The sequence below is a fragment of the Macrobrachium nipponense genome, chromosome 33 (assembly GCF_015104395.2).
Source record: "Macrobrachium nipponense isolate FS-2020 chromosome 33, ASM1510439v2, whole genome shotgun sequence".
Taxonomy (NCBI): domain Eukaryota; kingdom Metazoa; phylum Arthropoda; class Malacostraca; order Decapoda; family Palaemonidae; genus Macrobrachium; species Macrobrachium nipponense.
In genome coordinates this window covers 25,012,652-25,036,651 of record NC_087219.1, presented here as the reverse complement: position 1 = coordinate 25,036,651, position 24,000 = coordinate 25,012,652, and the positions used below count along the sequence as shown (strand labels likewise).

The 24,000-nt window shown below is 36.9% G+C and overlaps 1 protein-coding gene across 2 annotated transcripts in view; it reads right to left on the bottom strand.

Moving 5' to 3' along the window:
- The window catches only part of LOC135203028 (organic cation transporter protein-like), a 76,367-nt gene that overhangs the window by 48,063 nt on the left and 4,304 nt on the right, over positions 1 to 24,000 (bottom strand). For both annotated transcript variants that reach the window (XM_064232600.1, XM_064232599.1), the window contains exons 2-3: positions 18,637 to 18,770; positions 16,881 to 17,102 (exon numbers count right to left, since the gene is read on the bottom strand). In XM_064232600.1, the coding sequence (XP_064088670.1) occupies positions 16,881 to 17,102; positions 18,637 to 18,699 (285 nt within the window). In that variant the 5' untranslated portion in view covers positions 18,700 to 18,770. The remainder of the gene's footprint in view (positions 1 to 16,880; positions 17,103 to 18,636; positions 18,771 to 24,000) is intronic.

Genomic DNA, 24,000 nt, shown 5'->3' with positions numbered 1-24,000 from the left:
TGCTCTATTTTCTTGAAATCCATGGAATGTTTATAGCTGATAACATAACAATGGAACGGTTTTGAATGTTCCGTCCCCATACCAATGATCACTATTTGCTAGAAGATAAGTGTTACGTGAAGTAGCAAAAATTAATATGCGATTTTCAGTTGGTCCAGAGTCGAAAATTAAAAATTTTTCCACCTCGAAACGTTTTCGTATACTCGCTAGTCAGAGTCAATTCACTTTGGCACTGTGGAAGTGGTGGCAGGCAATCATTCTCAAATCTGATACTTCTTTTTGTCCTTTTCATCGTCTGTGTTTTCGGAAGTCTACAAGCAGCTGCTTCGCTGCAATTCTTAAGCTCGTTTGATAATAGTGCATGAAGTGTTTCTGTGGAAGATTTGGCTTTATTACGTATGTTTTCCACAATTTTTTGTGCCTCACTCTCGGCTGCACCACAAACATGATTATGCTCAGTCACTTCTACAATTTCACCGTCACACGTAGTTACTCGCTTTTTGCACCTTATTTTGTGATATTTGTCACATTTCCAGTATATCCAATCTTCACGCTCCTTGTCTTTATAAAAGAAATAGCCATGAACAACAAGCTTCTCCTTTCCTTTTTCGGAAAGGACAAAATGGAGAGGCATGATGGGCTATGTAGTGAAAATCTTTAACTAGACCATTTATATTTCTTACTGAAGTAAGAAAATACACTGTTATTATTTTGAAACTCAAGCTAATTTAGTAATTTAGTGCATCGGCTGTTTCTGAACTACCTGTTTAGTATTAAAACCTTATTTGGTGATTTATTGCCTCGGTTATTTCATAACTACCAGTTTAGTATTCAAACCTTTATATTATATGTGGCTGGTGCAGTCTTCTTAATGATCTTTCCTTTTTTACATTAGCTTAATTTTTGTAGGTGAATTGATCAATCACAATGTCGGAGAATTGTGCAGTCGATAAATAGAGCATGTCGATGAACTGTTGTCGGTAAATTGTCGTCGGTGAATTGTTGTCGGTAAATTCGCCGGATCCCGGATAATACCATTCGGGAATGGGGTCATGAGATCATCCCCCTGCCGGCAGCTCATCCGAGCTCAATGCAACGGTCGATCACGAGCTTTCGATGACAGTTATCGTTCATCAGATAACATACATGACAGTATTGATCCTGTCATTCTTAGCCTTGACAGCGATAGTGACGATGATGTTGATTTGTTCCTAAAAAAACATGACTGGGCTACAACTTTATTTTTTCTATCAGCCAAACATGATGACACTTCTCTTACGCAAGTCATCATCCTTCTACTTTCCTTAACTTTCTCTACTACTATTTCTTTTTCCCAATTTCCAAAAAGCTAATTCTCAGTGCCCTTTTTTTTAGTAGCATACGGGGTTGCCTTCAATAGGCCCTATATTCATCAAATCTATCAGGATAGTATAGGAGGTTGCCTCCAATAAACTTCAACTCGCCTGCAGGCCGACTCAGGTCTAATGGCTGTGCCAGCATCAAGGGCTGGTTGAGTAAGAAAAATAAAATAGAGGAAAAAAATAATTAAAACAAAACATATAGTATTATACCTCACCCACATTCGAATCCCCATATGGGGTTAGTGCCATCAGTGCACCTCAAACAGTGCACTGTAGGCGTTAATGAAGGGTATTTGCAGCGTCCCCTCGGCCCTAGTTGCTCCCTTTTAGGCTTTTTACATTGTCTCCGTTCTTTTTTTTATTCCAATTGTTCTCTCTTACTGTCCACCTTCATACTTGATTGCTTCTAAACGCTGAATAACCTCGTAATCTCAATGCTTGGAGCAAATGGAAATCCAATATTCAAATAAATGCAATTCAGTCCCTTCGGGGCGTCACAAGTTTTCATGGGAGGAGGCCAAATATCTAATATTATGTGAAATAAAGTTTTGTTTTTCATCTCCAATGAATATCTATCATCCATGCTCATACCCAAATTATAAATTACTATTCGGCAAACATTTTAGTTTTGTGGGGCATGGTGGCAAAAGGGAAAAAAGGTTGTCTCTGTTTTAAGGAGCACCTCACACAACTTACCTTACGCAACCCTTTCCTTTTACCGTAGGTACGATGTGTGCGTCACTGCCCACATTTGAAGAGACTCACAGACAGAGAGAGAGAGAGAGAGAGAGAGAGAGAGAGAGAGAGAGAGAGATGAGCGGATCAGTGCATAAATAAATCAGTCAACCGGCAGCTAACAACCGAGTGGATCGTTAGATATATACAACAATGTATATTATTAAATAGATAGATAGAATAACTCATACGAAATAAGTTTAAACTGAAGCAACTTTCAGAGAGAGAGAGAGAGAGAGAGAGAGAAGGGAATGAGGGAAGGAAGGAGGGGGTTGGCGGTGGAGGTGGGGGGGGGGAGGGTAGGCGGAGCTTTTTACTGTTGTGTTCGTATCCATTACTGGCTAATCGAGTTTTTGCCTCTTGGTATGGGGATAAGTGGCTTTATTATTTACAATTGGTGATTCATGATACTCTTATAAATTACGGCACTGGGTGTAATACACAATAGCAAAATCTCGTACTGATACGAGTGTTCGTTGCAGAATTATTAAAAAAAAAAACGTGCTTGCACTGTCTATGAAACCCATTGCAGTTTATATGTTGTTAAAGCATTGGTCTAACAATGCAACCAGGAATTTGGCTATTTTATAAATTGGCGTTGTATGGGAGGAGAGGATGGGTCTCATAGGGATGTTGTTCTTATGCACCTTAGGCAATCCGTACATAATACCAACAAACCAGTAACAACGAGCTCTTCATAGGAAGTTTGATTTATTGCCTTCCTGTCTTTGAGTGATCTTAAAAATGTATTAATGCTATCTTCGATTTCGAAGATTATTTTGTATTCTTTTTGGCCTATTTTATGGAATTTGCTGCTATCGGACAAGATATCTTGCATTTTGTTAATATGGTCCTTTTTATTTAAAATAGCAGTGCCTTTACCGTTATCAGGTTTAGACAAGACACGATCTTCTCTTTTGCTTAGTTTCTTAAGGGTACTCGAATCATGCCTGTTGAAAAAAGGGGTCCATCTAATTTTGAGTTTCTGAAAACTTTCATGGGCAAGAGAAGATAGTTCTTTTTTGGAAATGTTATAAAGTAGCGCTTAAGGATAAGTTTTTCATTTCGGAAAATAGAAGTTCGAAAGGCGAGAAGTGCTCAATGAAACCTGGCCTGTAATTTGGTTAGCAAAAGTCCAGTCCGAATGACAACAAAAACTCTTCCCTTTTGGTTAGCTTATAGCTAGAGTAGTTGAAGACCACTTTGTTATTATTACTGTTGAAGGTCGGTTTGGAAACACCTAGTTTATGAAGTTTGTTGTCATGGGTATGCATATTTGCATATTTGTGCATGGTTTCTTATATTTGAAAGCTCTGGACTAGAAACCATGCACAAATATGCAAATGCAGAAACAACTACTATGATTTTAAGATAATTTTATCCAGTCCTAATGAAAACCAACTCCCTATACTCGAGTCCTTGGCCATTAAGCACCTTGTTCCATCATTGAATAACAATACTACAGCAGTTCCATTATACATTGCTTAGACCGCCCACTCTTATCTTCTTTCCTTGGTTATCTCAACTCCTTCTCTTCTCTGGCAGGCCTTTCAGCAACCGAACCTCGGGCTGTAAGGTTAGTTTTATATATAAAAAAATTAAAAACTTTTTACTTAGTGTTTAATACATTGTGTGTTTTTAGTTATTTTTAATTTTATTTTTTTCTCGTGCTTATTTGTATGTAACAATTTATGTTAATCTTGCTGGACAAGTTTGTACTTTAAGCATTTTTGGTTTTTTATAACCTTGAAAATGAGACCATGGTCTTGAAACGTTGCCAACGATAAAGCAACCCAATGTATTGAGCTGTGTTGCCTCTTCACCTGTTAAATGATGAGGACTAGCCTCGACCTCTTATTGGATGATTATTGCTGTGATGCGTGGTGACGTCGTGACCAGTTTCCCCTCAAACAGTTCAACAGCCTCTTTGGATTATGATTACTATCCACGGAAAACCACTGCACATCGAATGGTGACTTTTTATCTCAACATTGATTCTGCATTGTTCTTATCCACACGGCGTTTCCCTTGCTGTTCACGCTGCTGTTCCTGTTCCGCCTTCGGCCCAGCGGCATATCATACTCCGAGAATTAATACAGCGTATATATGACAGACAACTACTACAAAAGTGCCGCAAATTTGAGGGGACGATGAAGAAGTGGTGGAAGGCTAAACTGGACTTGGAATTTTTCCAATATTGTCAGATTAATCAGGTCTTACACAACTTTGTTAAATTCAAATTATACATAAGTTCATTATACGATATAAAATTTTACCACGACAGTACCAATACTTTATTGTCCATTGAAGTGTGTGCAGAGGAAGGATTGATTGATAAACATGCATTGCAAATTCAACCATTGTACAATTTTATCCAAAACAGACTCACTTTAATTGATCTTCTGATTTTTAACTGGCTACTGACTAAGGATGTGAACCTTTTTTTATTGATAGGACGCTGCAGATCCATGACAACACACTTCATAAACTAGGTGTTTCCAAACCGACCTTCAATAGTAATAATAGCAAAGTGGTCTTCAACTACTCTAGCTATAATTGAACCAAAAGGGAAGAGTTTTTAAATTACAGGCCAGGTTTCACTGAGCTCTTCTTGCCTTTCGAACTTCTATTTTCCAAAATGAAAAACTTATCCTTAAGCGCTAATTTATCACATTCTTAAAGGCACCAGCAACAGTCTATAATATTAAATAGTCGGGTTGATAACCTTAGCTCTTGCCAGTTAGAGACAGATGCAAAACGCTGGATTCCTCGAAGATGCTGAAATGAAAAAAACAAGCAGGAAAGCTTACCAGCGCACAATTGGGGTCAGTGACGCATCCGGAAGATCACGAGTTTCATGTATGTAGCGTGCATGCCTCTTGTGTGCCAATTGGTGTGTGTGTGTTCGTAATGAACAGAAAATGGCATATAATCTGGGGCAAAAGTTGCAAAGGGGGACTCACTGATGGCATTCACCAAGAAAAAGTATGCTACATTACCAGTTAGAGGTTTTGTTTTCATTTGTTTAAATGAGTGTCATTTGGCCTCGTTAGAGATTTTTCCCTGTTAGACATTTCCAAAAAGAACTATCTTCTCTTGCCCATGAAAGTTTTCAGAAACTCAAAATTAGATGGACCCCTTTTTTCAACAGGCATGATTCGAGTACCCTTAAAAAACTAAGCAAAAGAGAAGACCTTGTTTCTTATCTAAACCCGATAAAGGTAAAGGCACTTATTTTAAATAAAAATGACTATATTAACAAAATGCAAGATATCTTGTCCGATTGCAACAAATTTCATAAAATAGGTCAGAATACAAAATCTTCAAAAACGAAGACAGAATTAATAGATTTTTAAGATCACCCAAAACAGGAAAGCAATAAGTCAAACTACCTATGAAGAGCTCGTTGTTACTGGTTCGTCTTTTGGTATTATGTACAGATTGCCTAAGGTGCATAAGGAGAACATCCCTATGAGACCCATCCTCTCCTTCTATACAACGCCAAATTATAAAATAGCCAAATTCCTGGTTCCATTGTTAGACCAATGCTTTAACAACAAATATGAACTAAACAACTCTTTAGAATTCAAACACAGTATACTCAGCCAAGACTCTGACCTCGACATGGCCAGCTTTGACGTGGAATCGCTTTTTACAAATGTTCCCATTGATGAAACCATTGACTTTCTACTAGAAAACCATTTTTGTGAATGACAATGATGTTTTCCAGGGTTTTAGCAAAGTGGATTTTAAGAAAATTTTAGAATTGGCTGTGCGGGACACAGCCTTCGTTTTTAACGATGACGTTTACGTTCAGGTAGACGGCGTCAGCATGGGTATCCCATTGAGCTGCACCTTTGTAGACATTTTCATGTTCAAGTTTGAACAGCAACTACTGGACAATTGTCCTGCCTCTTTTAAGCCGCTATTTTACTGTAGATATGTGGACAACACATTCCTACTTTTTAGGGACCATCATCATTGCGACCTTTTCTTGGAATATGCAAACGCATCACACTATTATAAAATTTACAATTGAGAAAGATAATAATGATAGATTGCATTTTCTCGATACCTTGGTCATACGAGAGAATGATGGTTTCAGAACGGGAATTTTTTGTAAAGCCACATTTACAGGTTTGGGGCAAAATTTTTATAGTTCCTGTTCACATAATTATAAGCTTAATTCATTATCAACCCTGATTCACAGAGTTAAAGCCTTGACTTCAAACTGGAGCTTATTTCATAATGAAATTAATTTCTTGCAGGAATTCTTTAGGACCAATTGTTACCCAACTGCCCTGTTCTCTAGTTTTGTCAGAAAGGCCCTACAGAAAATCTTCCAGCCACCAGCTCCAGTACATCTAGCTTCTAAATTAAAATATTATGTTAGCTTTCCATACACTTATTATACCTCATTTATACCACAATTGAGGAAGATAATGAGCAAACATTTCTCAGCAGTTGATGTGAAATTCATTATAAGGAATCCAAAAACCAAAGGCGGATTCTTTCGACACAAAGAAAAATTGCCTACTTTGATGCGGTCTGGACTAGTTTACTTGTATACTTGCTGTTCATACATTAGTTACCGCACAGGGATGAAGCTTTCTAGTTCAGAGCTTTCAAATATAAGAAACATGCACAAATATGCAAATGTAGAATCAACTACGATGATTTAAGGAAAATATTGTCTATATGGACAGAGTCTCAGGCTCTGTTGGAAAGGGTGATCCTATTATCTTGATGTTTTATCAGTGCAGGTTCTACCAACTGACATTTGTACCGACAGCTGCTTTTGTATAAAATTCGGGACGAGTTCCAATCCATGGTATGGTACTTGTTATTTATATGATTGAAAATGGCAAAACTATGTTGTCCATATCTAACTGAATGCTTATGTTGCGTTAATTTTCCCGAGAGAGAATTTCCTACGAATCCAAAGTATGACTTATCACAATCCATACAGGGGATTTCATAGACTCCTACGTCTTTAGAAACTGGTTTCTGCAAGGGTATACCGATTCATCCTCCACCTTTGCTTCAGTTATGAGATGGTTTGAGCAAGAAGCCGTGCTGGCATAAAGTCAACTTAATCTTAATGAACATTCCAGCAAGGAACTGAATAGACAGGTAAATGGAGTAATCATGGGGTCCCTATCTTACTTGTATTTGCAAAACATTTATGGGTACTGTTGCAGACAGGGCTTCCAAAGAACACCTGAAACTAAAGAACTGTGAAAGGTGCACAAAAATCATCTTTATCAACATCAAAGATGCCAGCAATACCAGGAAATTAGCCAACGCCTTCAGGAAGAACATTAGAAAGCACAGCCGATAGAAAACCTTGTCTTTACTCAATGTCCTAGTGCAACAGCAATATAACCAGTTCAAGAGGATGGTCTACACCAGCATTTCTTAACTTGGGGTGCTAGCACCCCCAGGGGGTGCTGAAATCAATTTCAGGGGGTGCTTGGGAAGGTCACATATGTATTGATGAGTACTTTTATTGAGTTTGTCCATGATCATTCCTTTATTTTCTTAATGTTTTTGCCAATGCTATTGCCATAATTACTGTTTTTGTTTTGGAGAATGAACCAAATATGTAATCAAGAAGTACTGCTTAGGCCTGACCAAAAGGGGTGCTGAGGTCGAAAAAGGTTAAGAAACGCTGTTTACACAAAGGCAACAAACGCAGATAAATGAGAAACTAGGAAATAAAATTAGAACACTTATTTTTAAAAAGTTTTACCCACTACACACCGAGAGGAATAAATACACAATGTTTTTATAATAAAATGAGATTTTATGTATATTTAACAAGTAATTACATAGCTAAGAATTTCTAGAGTACCAGCAGTTAAAATTTGAAAATTGCAGTAGTGATTCTTTTTGTTTTGGTATAGGTAGGTAGCCCTGCCCACTATTGAGGTAGAAGGGAAACAACACAACAGAGCTCAAATTATTTATGCCCCACCATCCATGAGAGGGGAGGAGGGTGGGCTCCCACTCCATTCTGTAATTACTTGGCAAGTATACATAAAATCTAATTTTATTATAAAAATATAATTTTTACGTAAGTAAAACTACTCTTACAACCGGTCATACGTGCTTCTACGAGTGGTTTGCGTGCAAAATTTGGCCAAGTAGTAAGATACACGCACGTGGAACGTACTTTTTTTGGTGGACGCAAACACGACGCAAAGCACGCAGCCCGAAAACTGGCCGGCTAGTTTTTCGCTACGACCTGTCTGCGACATTTAGAACGCCTGGAGCACGCTCGTAGCACGCAAGACAAAAGTACTCAGTAAGAGCGCTAGGCGTGCGTGCAACGCAGGAAAAGCATGAAGAAATTCCGGGGTATTTCACCATGAAGACGTACTTACCATGCAAGAGCCTCGTACCTTCAACTTGCTTTCAATGTACGATTAAACAAAAAGGGGAGTGAGCGCACTTCCTCCGTGCATTTATCTTACTTCCAAAGTGCGTGGGGAGTACTATCACCGTACTTGTGAAGTGCGTCACATTAAGACGACACACGTGACCAGCACGATAAAAGTGTGTGACCAGCACGATAAAAGTGGAAAGGTGACTCGCCTATATCAAAGCTGATTCTAACAGTTTGCTCTCAGTTCAAGGTCGACTTCGGCAGTGAGCACAATGCCTCCAAAGACAAAGGCGCACACATTTCGTAATGTTATTGAAAACTAGTAATTCTATATTATCATGAATATGCGTGGAAACACATTTGTAACTATGTGTGCATAGGGCTCCATTTTTTTTAACCAGCGAAACGAGAGCCCTCAAAGCAGGGAAAACTTCCTTCTTCTTTATGTTCTGAATGCAGATAATAAGGAAAAGGAGGTTCGTCTCCTGCAAGAAACTCCGATTTCCTTACTTATTAAATATAGAGAACTATGTACATATATGCACCTGGACCTATACAGATATACTTCTGTCTACGCCTTATATATATATATATATATATATATATATAATATAGGATATTATATAGTATATATATATATATATAGATATTATATATCATATATAGATATATATATATAGTATATATATATATATACGAGATATATTACTATACATATATACACATATATTATATATTATATATATATATATATAGATATAATTCATAGATATATTATATATAGATACATATAATCATATCCTATATATATATATAGATAATAGATAGTATATAAGATATCTATATATATATATATTAATTATAAAAAGACTATATATATATATATATATAGATATATCTAATATAATATTATATAAATATTAAAATATAAATATATAGATATTAAATTATTATATATATATAGATATATAGAATTATTTATAATTAATATATAATAAATATTATATAATATATACTATTAATTTTATTAATATATATAGGATATCTAATATATATATATATATCTAATATATATATAGATATATTATATATATTATAATAGATTATATTATATATATATTAATATAAATATATATATATAAGATATATCTATATTATAATATATTATATATAGATTTTATTTTAAGATAATAATATAATATATAAGATATATATATATAGTTATTATTAAATATATATAATCGATATAATGATATATTATATACTATATATATATATATAGATTATATTATATATATATATATATAGATATATATTAAATATCTAAATATAATTATATAGTTAATATATATATATATATCTAATATATATACTATATATAATATATATATAGACATATATGATATATACTATATATAATATATATAATATATGTGTGTGTGTGTGTGTGTGTGTGTGTATATATGAATAACTTGATCACGAAGTATATAAAACGTGATGCTATGTATAAATAAAGTTTTTTTTGCCACGAAGGAAAAAATGAAAAAACGAGTTGGCCGAGTACTTTCGGTCCTATTCGGACCCTTTACTGCCTCAGTAAAGGGTCCGAATAGGACCGAAAGTACTCGGCCAACTCGTTTTTTCATTTTTTCCTAACGAGTTGGCCGAGTACTTTCGGTCCTATTCGGACCCTTTACTGCCTCAGTAAAGGGTCCGAATAGGACCAAAAGTACTCGGCCAACTCGTTTTTCATTTTTTCCTTCGTGGCAAAAAAACTTTGTGTATATATATATATATATATATATATATATATATATATATATATATATATATATATATTTATATATATATATCATATATATATAATATATATATATATATATATATATTACAACATTATTCAGGTAATGAATCTTATTCATATTGTACGAGCCCACAGGGGCCATTGACTTGAAACTGAAGCTCCCAAAGAATATGTTGCTCATTTGGAAGTAACAGAAAGTAAAGGATAAATCCAGAAAGAAGAGGTCTCACTTGTTGAAAAGAAAAAAAGCAAGTTATAAAGAAATAAATGGATAAGAATGAATTAAAGTGCAAGGAGAATAGTATTAGGGTAGGAGTGCTTTGCATCTTGGTTTGAACTTTTGAATTTCCATTGCATGACATCCTCGGGGAGACTGCCACAGTCCAACGGTGTGAGGAATAAAGGACCTCTGGAACGGAGAAGTTCGACAGCGAGGCACATTTATTTCACATTGGTGCTGCTGTTAAGCGAATCTGGTTGCTCTCGGCAGGGAAAGGGCATCAGGAATCGGTTTTGAATGATCACTATTTAAATACAACTTACGAAAAAGTGACAAACAAGAGACCATCCGTCGATGGTCCCAGTCATATCTGCCATTATTAGGAAACAGAAACCTACCTCCACGAACCACTCTATCTAAAAGATATAAATCTCTAGCAATAACGCCTCCTTCTTTGCCTCTCTTGCAGGCGACCCCAAGCAACCACTGCCAGCATTGTGTCACGATCTTCGGCCTCCTCTAGGATTAGCAGCTGTAGAAGTCGATGGCGCATCCTTCTTGGCAGTGCCATATTGGAAGCCAAAACGGTAAATGATGAAAAGACTCAGTGCTCCCCTTTTATATTATTTTGATTACCCGTGCGTTCCTCCGATTTGACGCACGATTGTCGTGCTTAACACTTTCGTGCTCATTACGTTTTTCTTATGTTTCTCTTACTTCGTAAGTACGGATTCTGAAAACGCACGCTTTGCTTGCAATAGGCGTGCGATTATCTCACTCACTGTGTGCTACACAAGTACAGATCGTACGTGCTCTTTACTTCTTCCTACTTCCAAAAAAGCGTACAGACCACTTGTGGGCCCCACGTTTAGAGCACGACACACCTACTCATTAAGTACTTGCAACTTGCCATCGCTGCGATTTAATTTTCATCCTGCGACAACGCTACGCCTGACAAGAACTTCGACGACGCACGATCTCTAAGCACGCACGACGGGTTGTAAGAGAACCTTAACTTACCAAGTAATTACATAGCTGATTCCCACATTGCTAGGAGGTGGGATTCTAGGATGAAACTATTCCAAAGCATTAATAATAATGAGATGAGAATAGAGAGCTGCTAGCAATAACATCATGCTTGTTGTTTCCTTACCTGTTAAGAGAGCTATTGCAGGAACTTACTGCCTCTGGCCCTGCTCATCTCAACTCATAGAGGTGTGGTTGTATGACCAAGGGTCACCTACTACACAGTGGGAGCCTTACAGAGAGGACTTCTCCGATCACTAATAAAGCACAGACATTGTCCCTGCCCTGGGCACAGTACCATAAAACAAAAACCAGAAAGCCAACGACCTACACCAAATGAATTAAAAACACCAACACCAAGTACCCCCTGACTCCCCTTGGATCCAACACCAGTTTTCAAGAGTAAGGTAGGAAGGAATGCTTCCTATGCTTCCTCTCCCAGAACCATGGCAGCCACCTCAAAATGGACCCAAGGTACTGCAATCATTAAAAATAGTTTCAACTTCACATAAATAATGTGTCCCAAAGACTGTGGACTGGAGAATAGAAGTCAACGAAAAAGAAAGGTTATACCTAAAGGCCACAGATGTCACCACTGCCCTAATCTCATGAGCCTTTACCTTCAGTTACCTTCAGGACAGGTAGCGCCTCTACCTCTACCAGGGAATGTTCCTCACGAATGAGATCTCTTAGAAAGTGACAGAGCACTCTTAGAGAGAGGATGAAAGGGGTCCTTAACAAAACACCACAAGCTCCTCTAATGTCTTCAGTCCTGCGAATGTAGAAACTCAAGAGCTCTCACTAGACAAAAAGACCTTTCTTCACTATTCGTTCCTACTATGTTAGACAAGTTCTTAATAGTAAAAGAATGAGGCCAAGGTTTTCGTATGATTCTCGTTCCTTACGACAAAACCTAAAGTACAGGAAACTAAGGTGTTCCCATCTGAGAACCCAACCCTTTTATCAAGGACTTGAATTTCCCTCACCCTTCTGGCCGAAGCTGTGGCTACTAGGAAAAGGGTCTTCCTGGTCAAATTCCTGAGGGAAGCAGAAGCCAGGGGTTTAAAAGGAGAGCCAGAGAGACATTTCAGGACCATGTCCAAATTCTGCAAGACTTGCTGAGTGTCCTTACTCATGCAGGTATCAGAAGACTTAATCAGGCCTGATAAGTCTTGATTTAATGACCAGTCTAAGCCTCTGTGCCTGAATACAGAGCCTAGCATAGCTCTCTATCCTTTAATCGTGGATAAAGACAAACCTCTCAGCGTCCTTAGATATAGAAGAAAATCCGCAATCTCTATCACAGATGTTCAAGAAGAGACTTGATTTTTTCGGTACCAAGAGTGGAAAATGGATCGCTTGTTCTGGTAGATATTAGAGAATGACTAAAGTCTACACTTTGAGAGCGCCTCTGCAGCCACTCTTGAAAAGCCTTTCGCCTTGAGGAGTCGGATGACAGTTTGAACCCTGTCAAAACCACCATATATAATCTTTGGTGGAACCTCATTGTGCGATTGTGTGAACAGTTTCCATCTTTGGGGGAGTAACAGGAAAATCTTCTAACAGACTTATCAGGTCTGGAAACAATTCCCTGAGGGGCCCGAATGGGGTGATGAGAATCATTGAAACATTCTTGTGCAACTGGAACTTCTGTAAGACTTCCTTTATCATTCCCAGAGGTGGAAAGGCAGAGTTCCTTGTCTGACCAATCCAAGAGCATGACGTCTATTGCCCATGCCGCTAGATCCGGAACTGAAGAACAATAAAGTGGAAGTTGATGATTTTTGGTGGTTGCAAACAAGTCTCATAAGTCTTCCCCATAACCTCCAAAGCTCTAGACAGACTGCTGGATCAAGAGTCTATTCTGTAGGAATGACTTGGTTGTGTTGAGTTATTCTGCGAATACATTTATCTTGCCCTGCATAAATCTAAGCACCATCATCGTGTGATTCGTGTTGGCCCAAAGAAGGTCTCTTGCTGCCTTGTAAAGAGAGGAGTGGCTTCCTCCTCGTTTGGGAATGTTTGAGAGGGCTGTTGTGTTGTCCGAGTTTACTGCCACTACCCTGCCTCAGACTTCTGGTGCAAAAGCGTGTAAACCAAGGCTTATAGCTGTCAACTCTTTTCAGGTAGATATGCCAAGACTTTCGTTCCATATTTCACATCCCTGATACCTCCCTGTTCCCTAGCAGCGCTCCCCAGCCTATGTCGGATGCGCCTGCATAAAAACTGAGCTCTGGGTTCAGTGGGGATAGGGACTTCCCTTCCAACAGACTTTCTTCTGATCTCCACCAGAGCAGATGTTCTTTGATTTTGCAACACGAAGTCTTCCAAGTACTTTTTTCTGTTTCATTTGGACTGAAGCTAGAACTGGCCATGTGGGAAAGAATGGCAGGTATGATTGAGGGGCCAACTGCCTGTTGACAGACCCCATCGACCTCCCTTGGGCCTCCTGTATGACTTCTCTCAGGTACGGAGGAGTGTGTCAGGGACTTTTGCCTAAGGAGAATTGGCAGTACGGACAGCCACCTCCCTCACTAAGACCACTTTTTTCAATAGTGAGAAGAATACGCAGTGACTCCCCTAACTGAGCCATGGAGTTAGCCAATAGCTCAAACTAATGTTCACTTCGCTTCAAGACTGGCAATGGCACTGAGTTTGGAAGCATGGGAGCTGGGTATAGGTTTAAATGGTATAAAGGAGAGATTGAGTTTGGGGGACTAAACAGAAATAACAGGAACTCCAAATGAAGATTCAGAAGATTCCTGACTAGCTAATGAATTGTCATACCAAGCAGTAGCCTTACGCTTCCTGTCTTTCTCTAATTTGGAAAGGTAAGACAACAAAACCCTCCATTGTCTTTCATCCCAGCCTACACACTCGTCACAAGTCAATTCTGGAGGGCAAACTTGACCCCTACATCTGGTACAAAGGGTATGGGAATCGTACGTTGCAGAAGTCAATCATGTAATGCAGCCTTTGCTGCAATAATGGACACTTGACACTAAGACTGTCATTGCTAGATAAAAAAATAATAAAAACAGTCTAAAAAAAACCTAAACTTGTCCAAAGTACTGTTAATAAAGCCCGACTATCTACAAACATCAGAATACTTCATAGAAGATACTGCAAACCATCGGTAAACGATGAAATTGAAATTTCAGTAGCTGGTTACAATTTTTGTTGGAAGCCATTGAAAATAGATTGAGTTCTTTGCTGTTTTGTTACCCTTCTAACCCGATAGTGGGTGGGGCTACCTGCCGACACCTAAACAAAAAGAATCGCTACATCGATTTTAAAATTTTAGCTGACAGTACTTTAAAAATTCTTAGCTGTGTAATTACTTGGCAAGTTACTTACTAAAAGATTAAATTTAAGTTACAAACCCAAGCACTGGGGCAATTTCTGTCATTCAATGGAGTGGTTGAACAGCAAGATCAAGAGATCCAGAATATAAATGAAATGATGTACAAGGATCTAAAGGTGCAACAGGGAGAAAACCCATCAGTTCCACCAAGGAGCAATATTTATTAGAGGTTGGGCCAACAAGATCAAAGAAAGGAAAAGGGAATGGATGTAAAGTAAAAGGTTGATAAGTGGTTTCTGCTAAGCCTAAAGAACGCTGAAGACACCCTACAAGCCTTACTTAAGACCCTGGAAAGTACACTTTGTGAAAAGACGTTGAAAAGGCAACGAGAACCCCCTACTAAATTTTATCTATGGGTCTGTTCATTTCATCTATCACAGTGTGTTTACAGGCAAGCTTATTAGGATCAAAGACAGCTTTACAGGTAATAATCAACAAAATCCTTGAGGAAGTGTAGCTTCCAACAGTATAGGGCAGTATCCACTCCTGGCATAAAAGTTGAGTGACTGGCTGCTGGGACAACCAAAAATTGAAGTTCTGGTCATCGAAAGGGTGTGATTTGAATCCCAATTGCACACATTTTGGGGCACGATGGCTTAAGAGTAGGATGTTTGAGAGTTGCATACCTGTCAGACAACAGAGCTAAGAGTCATGAACTGTGGGAAAGCATCTGCAGAACTAAACGGAATCTTGTAAGGTCTGTACAGTCAGGCATGCAATCTTGTAGAGTGCGTACCTAACATTATGTACGAGTATAAGGTCGTCATCCCAGTGTGAGTTAACACTATCAAAATATGGCCAATGAAAGATGTTTGTAGCTCGACTTGGTTACCAATTACTGAAAATATTTCATATCATGCTTAGTTCAAATGTGATAAAATAACAACAACTTTTTAAGTTTTAATGAAATTGGCTCTAAGATTAGGTGAATGGCAAAGAACCCTCTAATGTGATAAGACTTCAAAAATTTATTGTAGGCCTTTAGGTATTTTTAGTCTGCTAGTCCTGCTTTAACACTGAGTGCTGAACGTCATGCTGAAGACTAGAGTAACTTAAGTAGCTGGCTTACCAAGAAAAATGGTCAAAGCAGTAACAGTAAATTTCCAACACTAACATTTATGACGGACAGTCTCTGATACCAACTGAATAAACGCAAGCAAGCTGCAGCCATGAACAGGTGGTTTGGTGATTACAGAACATCTCTGTAAACAGTATTTTCTCCTGATATCCCTCCAGCCAGCTCAATTGGTGACTGATACTGCAGTCATATTGTCCAGAAACATTTGCCGACATAGAAGTTATTGTGATGATGACTTATTGGAAACACGATCTGGATTCATAGAATTGACGCTGGAAAGCCAAACACTAGGAAAAGTTCAGCCATTCAAGGCTAAAGAAAGTGATAAGAGGGAGTTGGAGAGGTTGAACAAGCCAGAATAGTCTAATGGCAAAATTCTGAGAAAACTCCACAGTGCACGAAGTAATGGTTAGAAAGATTGGACAGCATAACTGAAGAAACAAGGCGGAGTGGAGGCAAAGTCAAAGGCTAGAAAAATGGGTGCCGTTAAGGGCCGAAGGGATGCAACACACCCCCTTCCACTTATGCCTACAATGCACCGCATAAGGTCCACTGATGGCACTACCCTACTATGGTGTGTATTGGAGATACAAAACACTACTGTTCAAATATTTTTTTGAGCGTAATGAATAAATATAAATAACATCACCTGCTCTCATTTCCCTTTCCCATTTGCACTGCAAATGCGCCATCTATTGAGCCCTCTCCACACTAGTCTCAATTTTAGAGCAAGAAAAACAAACGAAGTGATAAAAAATTACCTACACAAACAAAAACACGAACGAACTGAACAACAACAAAAAATTAATAAAAAAAAAACAAATAGCCTACGTACAAACAAAACCAACAATAATGCAAAAAAAAAAAAAAAATTTTTACAAAGTCAGCTAATGAACTTCCTTACCGCGCTGACATCCACGTCGTACCGCTGACACCGCGAGAACTCGGAGGTCTCTGGGTCTATGGGAATCGTCAGGCGTTTCACTTCGTCAAGAGAGAGAAGGTCGTTGACCTCCAGCCCCGGCGGGGGGCTGCACCAGTGGGGGGGCGTCAGCGTCATGAAGATCTGGCCGAAGTAGACGAATGCTAGCATGGCGCTCATGTAGCAGATGACGGCGAAGAGGAACTGAGAGAGAGAGAGATGATGATGATAATAATAATAATATAATAATAAATAATAATATATAATAATAATAATAATAATAATAATAATAATAATAAGCAATAACGTAAATTAAAGGAATAATTTAATAATAATAATAATAAAACTAAGCGTTGGAAGTAATAATAATAATAATAATAATAATCATAATAATAATAATAATAATAATAATAACAAATAAATAACAAAATCCTATTGATTTATGTTTTCAGATGTTTACTAATAATAACAATAATAACAAACTGTAGGATTTTAATAATAATAATAATAATAATCAATAATAATAATAATAATAATGCTTTATCTCTTGCATATTGTAATAATAAATAATAATAATAATAATACTAATATAATAATAATAATAATAATAATAATAAAATAATAATGCTTTATCTCTTGCATATTGTAATAATAATAATAATAATAATAATAATAATAATAATAATAATAATAATAATAATACCATAAAAGTTCTTTATAAGTCTGCAGACTTAATAATAATAATATTGATTACATATTGCACATCCAAAATCTAACAATATATACTGTTTTATTATTTTTGCAAATCATAACAGCAATTAATGTTACTATCAAATAGCACTAATACTGATAACGCTAGTAATGATGGTAATCTTGATTAAATAACAGTAATATTAACGAAATTGGTAATGATAACATTGGCAAAGTTAAAAACAATAGCATTATTATAATAACTATAAGTTATTGATAACTTTAAGGACAATAGCAAAATAATGATCACGGAAATGGGATAACTGTTATTTATGTAACATCAATAACTATAATTATAATTATGACAATCACAGGTACTACACGGCAAACCTCAGGTCCGGATCTAGCCCAGGTCTGAACACCACATGGAATAAAATAATGGGAACCCGAAATCTTAGAAGCGAAGCGGTACAAAAAAAATAATAATAATAATAGATAAATAAATCAAGAAAAACTTGATAAAAGCTTTAAAATTATTACTTAGGAAAATAAATTTAAAATTGTGCATGGGTGTAAATGTGTCCAGTGAGCAAGGACTAATATGAATAACTAAGTCACAGACGCATTAATAAATAAGGAAAATATGATAAGGATATGCTATAACAAATAGATTACCCGGATTTGAATAAGGTATAAAATCTCAGCAAAATTTTTTTTCAACAATTAGGTCAAAGGATTGCCTGGCCCAGAAAAATACGGTTGGGCAAATGAGATCTATAACATTTAATCAAAATATAGTACGAAAATAGGAGGGAAAATGTTAAGTCTTAAAAAGCCATTGTTGATATTGGGCACCACAGGAACCTACGAGTATTACCCCTTGCAACAAATTGCTCAAGTCTGTAGCAACACACAGTAAATTTTCATTTTATTTTATTTTTTACTAGCTACGCTGTAATCAACCTGACCCTGCCTGTTTGCCCGGGCCTTGGACGGCTAAAGAATGGGTATATATATACCCTGACCTTAGTGGCTAGGGCACACTTACCATTTGGTACCGACCGAACCCTCCGATGTGGTCGAAGATTGTGTCGAAGTCGTGGATAGCCATTTTGTTTTTGTGGGGGTCAAAAAGGCTGTCAGATTCTTAGGGAGATTTATAGCTGGTTCGTCTATTCTATTCTGCAAAGAGAGAGTGATAATAATTGTAATTATAATAATGTTAATACCACAGTTATACACACACAAACACATATGTATAAATAAGATATATATTATATATATATATATATATATATATATATATATATATATAAGATTTAATAATATATATTTTGATATATATAATATATAAATATATATATATATACATTTTTATATTCATATATACCATATATACATATATATTATATATATTATAGATATATATATATATATATATAATATATATAACTATATATATATATATATAGTAATAATATATATAATATATATATAATATATAGGTATATATATATAAATTTTATATATATATATATAAGGTAGATAATATATATATAAATATATAGGGTATATAGTTATATATATATAAAAGTATATATATATATGTATAATGTATATATATATATATACTAATATATAGATATATATATTATAGTTATATATATATATTATAATATAGTATATGTATATATATATATATCTATATATATATAAGTAGTATATAGTATATATATAATATATATATATATATATATATATATATAAAGTGTATACACACACACACACACACACATATATATATATATATATACACATACATATTTATAATGATATATACTGTATACAAAGAAAGTTTGTTTGACTACGCATGTCCTCATTCCTTTCAACACGTCTGCAACTAACCAACTACAAATCAATCTACATTTGCAAACTGTCTTGGAGAAATGGTTTCTGATGCATAATAGTGATGTTTGAGTAAAAGTAAAATAGGGATTCGTTTTCACCTCATTTATAAAACCGAGGCTACCAAGCCAAGCGATGGGGCACTTTCAGCCATGCGGCTCTCGAGGAGTGAAAAAGAGGGGCGTTGGAATGGTTGGACAGCAAAGTAAAGAGATACAGTAAATAAACGAAATGTAGAAGGATCTGAGGTGTAACTTCTTTAGTTCAAGCGGAGACGCAACGCCTTGCTATAGTAGATTCACATCAACCGTGCATTTGATGTCTAGGCCAGTCCCTTATGACACTCCAGATTTGTTGTTGATAAGCCAATCACAGGGCTGGAAACTCTCGGTCTCCCTCGAGAGTTCACATGGATAGGATCTATGTTCCACATCTCCTGAGAGATACTTTTGAAAGACGTATCCCTCAGGACAGCAGAGGTGGAACATACATCCTGCCTATGTGAACTCTCGAGAGAGACAGAGTTTCAGCCCAGTGATTGGCTTATCAACAGCCAATCAGGAGCGTCGTAAAGGACTGGCCTAGACATCAGATGCTCGGTTGCTTTGAATTTACCATAGGACTCTAATACAATTCAACTTGTATTTCAATAACTGACTTAGATTTTTATTTATTTCTTTGCTCAGAGATGGAACCAGTTGTTTGTCGGTGAACGACTTCAGGATAGGGAGGGAGGCTTCAACAGCAGGTTGCTTCAGCTAAGATTTCAAAATCATCATAGGAAATAAATTTCTAACGCAAGTTTACGCTCGTTATAGGATTTGGCTTTGCTTGATGTATCTCATCGACACAAACTCGGCCGATAAGCAATCGTTGTTTTCATTCTCTCTTTTTTTCTTGACGTTTGCTTTATCGCTGATTAGTGCAACGAAAAGCAGCTTCCTGATTCTACGTTTATAGTCAACAGCCCCGGGTGATCATGCGATCCACACATTTGTCTGAGCGCCTCAGTGGCGTGGTCGGTATAGTGTTGGCGTACCACCCCGGTGCCACGAGTTCGATTCTCGGGCATTCCATTGAGGTGTGAGCGATGTGTATTTCTGGCGATAGAAGTTCACTCTCGACGTAGTTCGGAAGTCACGTAAAGCCGTTGGTCCCGTTGCTGAATAACCACCGGTTCCATGCAACTTAAAAATACCAGACCAACAAACAAACAAACTCATCTGTCTACAACACCCTAAAAAAATTCTAGTGGGTCCTGATTCAATTTTCATGTTAATATATATTCTACATTATGATTTTTGATTAACATCTCATATAGACCCACTCATGAGTGACACAATACAGATCACACTCTTTGGAAATTGTAATGTGTGCTTGATCTTGCGTTGCAGACTCTCACTTTTGTCACTACATTGATTATGTTACATATAAAGAAATTTTCTGGTTGTCTCAGTCAGTTCCATAGGCATTCCTTGATTTTAATTCCCCAATCATGCATGATGAACCCAAGAGGTCAAACCAGTCATTATCATAGAGATATATAAATTCCACAGTAACCTTCCAGACACTGCTTCCCAACAGCCCCTCTCACATAAATATTCAATAGACTTATCATGCTGTAAACGCCGAAGTTCAGCCTTTTAAAGTTTCTACGAATTCCACTCATCTTGTGAGCTAGACAGACCGTATTCTGTGCGTGTCTTACCTAACATTTCTCTCATACACGAATCAGAAATCGAGATGGTGATAGGAATAACTGTGGAAGTAGAGAATGCAGGCTACCCTGTCATTGCATACGTTCTTGATCTAGTGCCGAACAATCATAAATTATGGCAGGCAAGTTGCAACAGAGGAAAAACATATCATTATAGGATAATATTCTTATTTGTCGATGCCCACATATCATAAAACTGATAAGAAATCATGTTATAACTAAGGGGTTTTGTTTTGAGGACTGAATCCTGAAACTTGCAAAGCCTGAACTTCGGCGTTTACAATATGCTGAGTCTATTGAACATTTATGTGAGAGGGGCTGTTGGGAAGCAGTGTCTGGAAGGTTACTGTGGAATTTATATATCTCTATGATATGTGACTGGTTTGACCTCATTCATTCGTCATGCATGATTGGGGATGTAAAACCAAGGAATGCTTATGGAACTGACTGAGACAACCAGAAAACTCTCTTTTTGTAACATTATCAATGTATATAGTGACAAAAGTGAGAGTCTGCAACGCAAGATCAAGCACACATCACAATTTCCAAAAGGCGTGATCTGTATTGTGTCACTCATGAGTGGGTCTATATGAGATATTAATCAAAAACTATAATGGACAATATATATTAACATGAAAACTGAATCAGGACCCACTAAAAATTTTTTGTAGGGTGTTGCAGACAGATGATATTGTTTGTATGGTGTTTTTACGTTGCACAGAACCAGTGGTTATTCAGCAACGGGACCAACGGCTTTATGTGACTTCCGAACCACCAGAAATACACATCGCTCACACCTCAATGGAATGCCCGAGAATCAAACTCGTGGCACCGGAGTGGTACGCCAACACTATACCGACCTCGCCACTAAGGCGCTCAGACAGATGAGTGGATCGCATGATCGCCCGGGGCTGTTGACTATAAACATAGAATCAGGAAGCTGCTTTTCGTTGCACTAATCAGCTATAAATCAAACGTCCCCCCCCAAAAAAAAAAACGATTGCTTATCGGCTGATTTTGTGTCCGTGAGACACATCAAGCAAAGCCAAATCCTTTAACGAGCGTAAACTTGCGTTAGAAATTTGCACAGCCAGCAACAGCAACATATAAAATATAGACTTGGATCTAAAACTTGAGAACAACAATACAGGCAACACTCCAAAGGATATGGCCAGTTTGTCAGCTGATCCAAATAATTCGAAGCCAATATCTGATGTCATTGAAGAATCTTCGCGATATATTCGTAGGTGGTTACATTCTTTAAAAAAATCCAGTGCGGTATCCTCAAATAGGTCAAAAGATGACCGATAATCAAAGTGACTAAAGGTTCGGGATCAATAAAATTAACAAGAGTGAACTCTACATGGCGTCTGAAATTATCTTTACAATTAAGTTTATGAGAGATGTATCCAAATCCATTCACATATAAAAATGCTCGACTGTGAAATGAAATCAACAGGTGTTGATCTTCCCAGTGAAGTAAATTAATTTTTTGCTAAATTTTCTGACTTTAAGGATGAGATACCTAAGCAGGAAAATTGAAATGAAAAAAAATTGTATGTAAAGACCTTCCTTACCCACTAATCACAATCTTGTATCTCGTGTAGCTAAGCAGCAAGAATCACATGTATATAATTGTAAGCAGAATTTCCTGGCCTTTCCGCCGATATATAATTCATCAATGGATGTCCATTATATCTTTTGTTATTGTCACCTTATTAAGTGCTAAGAAACACAAATTCTTCTGTCTGTGCGGGGGGTCGCGGGACTCCGTTTCCGTCCGCACACAGCTATGTATATCACGTGCCCAGGCAATAAATCTCCCTACGGGCTGCAAGAGCCCGTGCTGGCATATGGCCAGCTAAATCTCAAACAACATAATAATCTATGAGCTGCTCTAGGAGCAAGAGCCCGTGCTGGCATAAGGCCAGCTAAATCTCTAAAACAATAACAGAATAAATCAGTTAGTACTCAGTTCTGTCTCATTGTGACCTCACATGTGCAATAAACTAATTCTAAAAAATCACACGTGCAATAAACTAATAAGAAAATCACACGTGCAATAAATAAAATAATCACACGTGCAATTAACTAATAAAAAAAATAGATTAAACAAGTTTTTTGTGTTCTTGACTTATTTCATGAAATGTGTCTCTATTGAATAAATTTTTGTTGTTGTTTTTAAAGAATTTGATGTTTCACTACCCTTATTTTTGAATAAATAAGGAACATAAAAAGAAACTGGCAACCAACATGGGAAATATGACAACGCTCGTTCTTTCCAACGACAATACACGTGTATTGTCTTTGGTTCTTCTGGGTGACTTCATGTGCAGGGCGCCGCTCTTATTACAGTTAGCAACTCGGCAGACGTAACACACCTAGACCGTGAGTATGCATATAAACCACCAAAGAACCGATGAGGTTGGTTACAGAGTCTTCAAATCTAAAGATCTCCAATTGTTCTTGGATTCCTAAGAAGGAATTTGGGATTAGGACAAAGTATTTCTTTAAAATATGCCTCAATATACAGGGTGCCCCACAGAAAACTCTGAAATTTTAGATTTCCATCATGTATTTTACACACGTATATTACTTTATCAATAAACTAAAAGAAATTGAATTACTATGAGATTCACAGCCGGTGTCCCGGTGTTTTTCCGGAATAGAATTTCATCAACGTACCTGACAAAGATGACACTTTGTCACAGGGCATCTTTCATCCCTACCTAATTTTTTACTGTATTCTGTACTACGAAAGTTGCATAATTCTGGTAATTATAAGAGTAA